A 7194-nucleotide genomic window follows, 5' to 3' on the forward strand; every position below is an offset into this window, starting at 1 on the left:
TGGAGTCATCATCTTCTTCTTCATTCTTCTTCGGGTTGGAACGTGGATCATCTTTATATACAAAACTTTTTACCATTGGGTCCGCAAGCGACTAGTATAGAAGAGAGGGGGGGAAAAAGTCAGCTGCAGGGCGGAGAATTCCAGTCAACCCCATCTTCATCTTCTCGGACTGTCGGACTTTTTTCCCCGCCGATGCCGAGCTTTTCTGATGAGTCGATGAGTCGATGATTTGATACAAACCATCTGCAAACTGGAACTGTATGCCTGCCCAACAAGAGCGACTGGCTCTCACCGCTTAGACTACCTACGGTAATAGCCATAGGTAGCCCGGAGCGGATTGCCTTATGCGAGGCCGAGATCCAGACTCCATACTCCATCACCGCCCGATGTTCTAGGCAGGTGAACTGTATACCAGGCACCCCCGTCTGGACAGTAAGTACTGTACAGTACCTGGCACTTCTCTCATAAAACCAAACATTACCTAGGAATGTTCTTCACAAAAGAAACAATTTATCTCTTCTTTAGCCCACACCCCTCTATCACCATGTCCATGTATGCCACTGGAAGAGAAATAAATAGGGTATATAATGTACAATGACAGACACATCATGAAAGGGTGCAGTAATCGATCATCTCCACCTTTACTATGAAACACCCCCAACTCCACGCCTTCCATCTAATCCTGCAACTGAAGAATCTCTGCAACACGGCAGCATATCACACACACGTCAGTTATCTGTCGGTGCAATACCGCTTTTTTTTTTCTTTGTGGGGGGGCTGCGTCCACACTCACCTGTCAAAAACTCCTCGAAGCTCACCGTAATATATCCATCCCGATCGTCGTCATACCGTTTGAACACGTCGGTCATGCGACGCAGACTAATGCAGGCCTGCACAAACAGGTCAAAACTCATGCCATGTTTGCCATAGGTGTGCCCGTTCATCTGCCGCCCCTTGCTCTCGAAGGTGATGAACATGACCTGCACGAATCCCGGGCTGAGGCGGTACCCGAAAGCGACCAGCGCATTCTCGAACTCGGGCAGGCTGATCCGTCCGCTCCGGTCCACGTCGAACCGATCGAAGAGCTCCCGCCACGCCGCCAGATAGCGCCAGAGGGAGACGAATTCGTCGAACGAGATCGTCCCACTGCTGTTGCGGTCGAACATGCGGATCATCATCTTGACCGTCTTGGGGTGGAACGAGGTGTAATCGCCGTTCACCAGTGCAGAGCCCAGCTCCAGCTCCGTCAGCGCCCCGGAGTGCGAGGTGTTGGCGGCGCGGAACAGGGGGTACAGCTGCTGTGGGTCATCGTCGGGGACCGAGAGTGGAGGAGGGTGTGGGGATTGGGGCGGACGCGACGACGGAGGAGGACGGTTGCGCACGGGCTGAGAGGGAGGAGGCCCAAAGCCGTAGTTCTGGGGAGGAGGCGAGGGGTGTAATGGGTGCGGGCGTTGTTGAACAGGAACGGTCGGCGATCGTCCGCCGTGGTGAGTCTGTTGGGCAGGTGCTGGGTAGCGCTGCGGGTTGGCGCTCGGCGCTCCGGACACTGGCACGCGCGGAGGCACTCCGCTGGAGGAATGGTGAGAAGACTGTCGAGGGGGTCGTTGGTGAGTTGAGCTGCTCGTCTGCATAGCACCGAGCATCTGCGCAACCTGTTGTCATTCGCCTCAAGTCAGTAGCTGCGGGGTAGAGAAGTAGATCAACCTGCATTATTCGGGTTCCTGCGTACCTGCTCGGGCTCTGCGTGGCTGAGATTATGATCCTCACATATTAGCGACAGTTGCTCAATGTTTCCGTTGGGCTTATCTTGGTTCTCGACTCACGCTGGCAGCGCATCTGGATTGTAGGACTGATTGTACGCCATGGCGGCAAAGGCTGACTGACGTAAGGGCGGCGGGCGCAATCCGAGCGACAGGCGTCAAAACGGGCAGCGTAGGCTTGAAGTGACTCAATCCTCCAAGCACGACGAGGAGGTAAGGTAAGATATCTAGGTGTAGAGAATTTTGGAGTGAAAGGCAAGGACCGAAAGGAGTTCGGGGAGATGAAGGAATTATTAGGCTTTGGCTATGCAGTTAGTTGTTAAGTTAGCGACCAGATTCGTTTTTGCGGACCTGCAGAGCGGAGCCGTGGGGCGGCGGTTTAGCAGGAATCGCCAACCGAATTCAACCATAAAAGGGGGCAGAAGACGCCGTACACATACTCATAGGTACACAGTAGAAAGTCCGTTTAATGGGCGCAGATGATCCGTCAATCGCACCAAAGAGAACAAAAGGTTTCGAATCAGTTGCCTTCTGTACAAGCAAGGTTTGTCACTGAAGGGGGGTGAAGGTTAAAACTGCGCGCGGAACGAAGGCAGATCAGGCCGACTGAAAGAAACTCAGCCCTATATCCGACACAGCTTATTTTTGAAGCGGTTGGCCCACGGGTTCCATTCCAATTCGTGGTGGATCCCACGCAAAGAAAAAGGCATCTGTGCTACTTTTTAATACTATACAAAACTAGGGTTGAGTCGCTGAGAGGCTGTGTTCAGAGCCAGTGATTCAGAAGATTTAAAGACTTCGTGTCAAAGGTGCTCAGCCTTGCGATGTCATTCGCAGAGGCCACAAGACCGGGGAAGCCTAGGCGCCGTCACGAACCTCCGACCAACTGCTCCAGCCCCTCCTTCTGTTCATTCAAAATAGACGCGATCTCGTTCCAAGCAATGTTCTGAAACTGCTGTCCTTCCGCTCCCGTTGTCAACGCGATCGATTCGCTGTTCTTTGTTAACCAGCACCTTGTAACCGTGGGACAGGTCCGAGGTAGACTCACTCTAGATATCCATCGTTTCTCCAACACTTCCCGTGAGACTCCACCCCTTGGTAAGTGGCACTCACCAGCGATCGGCTGCCTTGCTCAGCTGTGCGCGCAAAGAGTTTATACGCCAGCCAAGACAGCCATCGCTCGTAAAATCTACGATACTGCCGCCCGAGTGACGAGGCACAAAACCCGGGACTTACGGAGTTGATGATCACGGGCACCGTCCCGTCTTCCTGGCGAACCATACCGGCAGCCATCTTGAGCATATACTCGAGCAAAAGTTTGGAGATTCCGTACTGCCGGCGGCCTATGAAATTGCGGGGATCGTTCAGATGCTTGAGTAACGGCTCTTCCGTTCGGAGGTTCTGCGCCTTGACCCGAACGAACTGTTGGCTGGAGACCACTGTAAGATGTGTTGGCTGCGTCGGTGTCGAGCTGCGTCTCAGCTTGGGGAGGAGGAGGAATGCCAGTAGGGATGTCGAGAGAGCGTTGACCTGCAGCGTCTCCTCCCATCCTTCCGGCGATACGGTGTAGTCTCGATTCCATAGACCCGCGTTGAGGATTGCAATATCCAACTGGTTCACTTCGTTGTTCACACGCTCGGCAAAGATCTTGACGCTCTGGAAGCTGTTCATCTCCAGCTGCCACACTTGCACCACACCCGGTCTATCGGTGCGTCGTTCAAGCTCCGTCTTGGTCGCGTGGCCTTTTTGCAGGTTACGACTGCCTATGATGAGTGAGTCCACGCCCAGGCTGAGGAGCTTGACAGCCGCCTCGAATCCCAGTCCGGATGTTGCTCCGGTCAGAAGCACCGTCTTCCCTGCGAAAGACACCCCGCTGGGATCGACCGGGATATTGCGTCGCGACCGACGTAGCCGAAATAGCCCTGCCATGACGAATGTGAAAAGACACAGCAGTATGGCCTTCGAGGTCGACATTATACGGCCGAGGAGGACGTTGCCAAGATCTCGAACAAGGTTGGTGTAGTAGATCTAACCGATTCAAATTGAGCAGGTTCGCGTAGGGATTTCCAGGACGTGGCCGTCTCAAAGCTAATGATTAGCCTCGACGACTGGACGTTGGTGATAGCTGCCAGCTGAAATTAGCGTATTGCTAAAGCCGGGTCCGGTGTCTGCGCCGGCCCCGCTGAATCGCCCCGAGACGAACAGGATGATGGAGACTGCTGGAGCAGGAAACGAATACGAGAGGGAGGGTGCGCAAGCTCTGCAGCAAAGTCCGAGCAAGGATGGGATGGACTAAGCGGGGCTTCTGCAACTGCGATCCGCCCCCTGACAAATTTGGGTGGTCGATTTGCCTTCCAGTTCGTGAGGCTCTGCTTGTAATCCATGCAAATGGAACAGAGGAGGTGCAAATTGCTCACGTAAGGCTGGGGCAATCGGTAAGAGCTAACTCTACAAAATATAACTTCCGTCGCACCGCCTCAAGTGACTTCCCGAGACAATGCTGCAAGATGGCGAGATCCAGACTGGAATTGAAGTCATCGATCGGGGATGACAAACAATGCAAACATGCGGAGTAAATACATGTGTAGGCACGCTCAGCGGCGGGTGATTTCTCATCAATCGATTGTTGAGTGAATTGGTTAATCGGCGGTGATATAACCATTGTGGTAGGTGCCTGTCTGCTTGCCCCATAGATTCTGGAAAGAACCGAGTAAGTCAACCTGAAGACTTGCTCTCTGGCTGCTTCACTTCACCAACCTAGGTCTTATCGATTCTTATTACAGCTTTCTGCCTAAGATCCATTATCCATACGACAAATATTATTATAGACCAGTTTGTACTCAGTGGGTCAACCCGTATCTCCTCCCAGAAAACCACCCGAGCCACATCTAAATCCAAGATCCAGGTTGAGGCATCGGAGATGGGCTCGGCTGAGCAAGGGAGCGAGACTCCCAGAGATGGCCGGACATGGCGGAACTACTTCCCTAAAGGCGACCTTTGGGTGTTCGGATACGGGTAAGCCTAGCCGCTCAGCGGCCGAAGGATGATCCCTGGAATCAACCACCAGTGGCTACAACCAGCGGCTGATGCAGAGCAGGAGTTTAATCTGGAAGCCACCGCCGCATTACGGTAAATAACTTAGAGCATACGTCCATATACCAGGAGTGTCTCATTGCCATTCATAGTACAGATGGGCTAATATCTGCTAGATCAACGGGTTCCCGGCTACATCAATGGCTATGTGCGGCGCTTCTGGCAGGTTCGTTGATGCATATCTCTTACCTTGAGGTTGTGATGATTGTGTTTGTCACTGTGCAGATAAACTTACTGGCGATGTCGACTAGGCAAGGTGGGTGAAGCTATTCTCGAGAGATGACATGTCAGGGCTGACAGGCCGCATTTAGTACCGACCATCGTGGCACTCCAGAGAACCCTGGACGAGTTGTGACAGTGATCGAACGGGAATTTTGGGAAACACTGGATGATCCGGTCTGTTTACCGCCAATTTGCCTATCTGAGATAGTTCACTCACAGTTTGAAACAGCTGGCGCACCTTGAAAGTTCACCGACGGCCACGGTTTGGGGTGCTGCATATCATATCCCTGCTTCCCATGCTGAGGAGGTGCACGATTATCTCGATGTCCGAGAAATCGATGGTTACACCGTCCATTACACCCCTTTCCATCCCGTCGATACCCGTAAGGAGCCAAACGCAGAGGAATCTCCATCATCTCCAATCGTTTGTATGGTCTACATCGGTCAACCGACCAATCCGCAGTTTTTGCGGGATTCGGTCCGGCGAGAGCAACAAGATGTGGCCGAGGTGATAAGTCGCAGTCAGGGACAGAGTGGTAAGAACACTGAATACCTGTATCTCTTGGAGAAATCGCTTGACGGACTGGGGCTGGGGAGTGCCGATGTGCACGTTACTGATCTGGTGCGACGGGTCAAGGTTCTTGAGGGCGTGGAAGAAGCGGCGGCAGAGGAGGCCAAGGCGGAACGGGATATAGAGGAGGCTCTCCATCCATCTAAAGAAGAGGCTCATCAATGATTTCTGCTGAATAGGCCCATTCGACCCGTGAGGTGTCGATAATGAGCTGTATCATTGCTGTTGCTGCTGCTGTATCCTTGGAGTGTTTCTGGCTTATGGCAGATAGACCGAATTAGAACATTCTGGGTAGAGAAGATCATCTTAAGTTTTTTAAAGGTGTTATGGGGATCTATAGGGCAAAGAAAGCGTTGCAGTAAGAGAGTGTCGACGGTAGGTGAGGCGTGCCTTCCACACTAGCTGCAAACCCGCTGGTCTTACGCATGCAGGCGATAAGGACAAAAGGAGGGTCTTTCCCGTAATCATCAAGCGAGACCAGAGGATGTGGTGCAGTGATTGTCCAGGTCCGATTCATTATTGTCGAGCTGGGCTATCTGGTGTGAGGATGTGATGTATGCAAGTAGACTAGCTTTCCCAGCCAAGGAATCCTGCAAGATCGACCAGCAGTCAGTATCCCGTTACAGACTTGCAGACAGAGACAGGCCGATCATTCTGCATTTAGTTGAGGCTAAGGAGACACGGTCTCTCCCTGCGCTCGATTTGTTCGATCGTGCATTGAGATTGATTGCTCGTGCTTCCGACAATCCCCAGTTCCACGATGATGAAGAATCACTGCTGTCACCTGCAATGAAGAAATCCTTCCTTGTTGGGTAAAAGTGTCACAAACAAACCAAACCCTGAGAAGTCGCAATCTGCTCGCTCCAAAGGTCCTTATCCAGACGATTTGCAGATCCTCACTGAATACGCCATGTGTAAATTAGTATAGTACAAGTATGGGTAATTTTGGCCCCTCCTTCCAGGTACCAATGAGGGGTGGAATATGGAGGAGGTCACTGCCGGTGATGAGCCGGTGATGAATTTCTTAGCGTCTCTGAGTTCACAGGTCGCGCATTTGCCTCCCCCTCCTTCATAACTTACCTTACCTATACCTGTTACCTTACCTACCTTCAGTCTCTCGCTTTTTCACTGAGTACCTTTAAAGTGCTGTACAGTACGGATTACTGCTCAGCTCTTTCAGCTCCACTACTTATTGCCTCTTCTAGCTCACTCCCAATTCTCACCAATTCAGCCTGTACTGTATGTTAACTTAGTTACTGGACATCAGTCATCACCAGTTAGTCACAGTTACCCCTCCCCCTCCTCCCCCTCCCCCGGCCACTTCTGGACCACTTGCATATCCCTAGCACTCTGAGAACAAAAAGAAAGGAAGGTGAAAAAAAGAGACGTGTAAAAAAAAAGAAATCTACTGAAAAGACAAACACTGCTCTTTTGCATTCGAACCAGTTCTGCCGCGGTGTCAGACTCCCTACACCACCTTACTAACTACTGTATTATTACTACTACTTCCACTCAGCCCTTCCTCTCCCCTCCCCCCCCCCCCCCCCC

General features: G+C 52.1%; 3 protein-coding genes across 3 annotated transcripts; 1 reads left to right on the forward strand and 2 right to left on the reverse strand.

Annotated features, from left to right (window-relative positions):
- Positions 1–728: 728 nt before the first annotated feature.
- Positions 729–1864, reverse strand: ASPACDRAFT_29682 (EF-hand domain-containing protein; the record flags this gene model as incomplete). The annotated part of the gene is made up of 3 exons (XM_020199656.1): positions 729–1652; positions 1730–1748; positions 1824–1864. 3 exons carry the CDS (start codon positions 1862–1864, stop codon positions 729–731), a joined length of 984 nt encoding a protein of 327 aa, XP_020055753.1.
- Positions 1865–2484: 620 nt separating this feature from the next.
- On the reverse strand, positions 2485–3950 carry ASPACDRAFT_79318 (putative short-chain dehydrogenase/reductase family protein). Its single transcript, XM_020205374.1, has 2 exons — positions 2809–3950; positions 2485–2752 (listed from the first exon to the last, which is right to left on the reverse strand). The coding sequence occupies exons 1-2, from the start codon at positions 3732–3734 to the stop codon at positions 2629–2631; spliced, it is 1050 nt and encodes a 349-aa protein (XP_020055754.1). The 5' UTR covers positions 3735–3950; the 3' UTR covers positions 2485–2628.
- Positions 3951–4680: 730 nt separating this feature from the next.
- ASPACDRAFT_79320 (gamma-glutamylcyclotransferase) lies at positions 4681–5811 on the forward strand (the record flags this gene model as incomplete). Its single annotated transcript, XM_020205375.1, has 6 exons — positions 4681–4775; positions 4858–4889; positions 4970–5019; positions 5105–5109; positions 5165–5249; positions 5305–5811. The coding sequence occupies 6 exons, from the start codon at positions 4681–4683 to the stop codon at positions 5809–5811; spliced, it is 774 nt and encodes a 257-aa protein (XP_020055755.1).
- Between the last annotated feature and the right edge of the window lie 1383 nt (positions 5812–7194).

This window comes from Aspergillus aculeatus, assembly GCF_001890905.1.
Source record: "Aspergillus aculeatus ATCC 16872 unplaced genomic scaffold ASPACscaffold_9, whole genome shotgun sequence".
NCBI classification, from domain to species: Eukaryota; Fungi; Ascomycota; class Eurotiomycetes; order Eurotiales; family Aspergillaceae; genus Aspergillus; species Aspergillus aculeatus.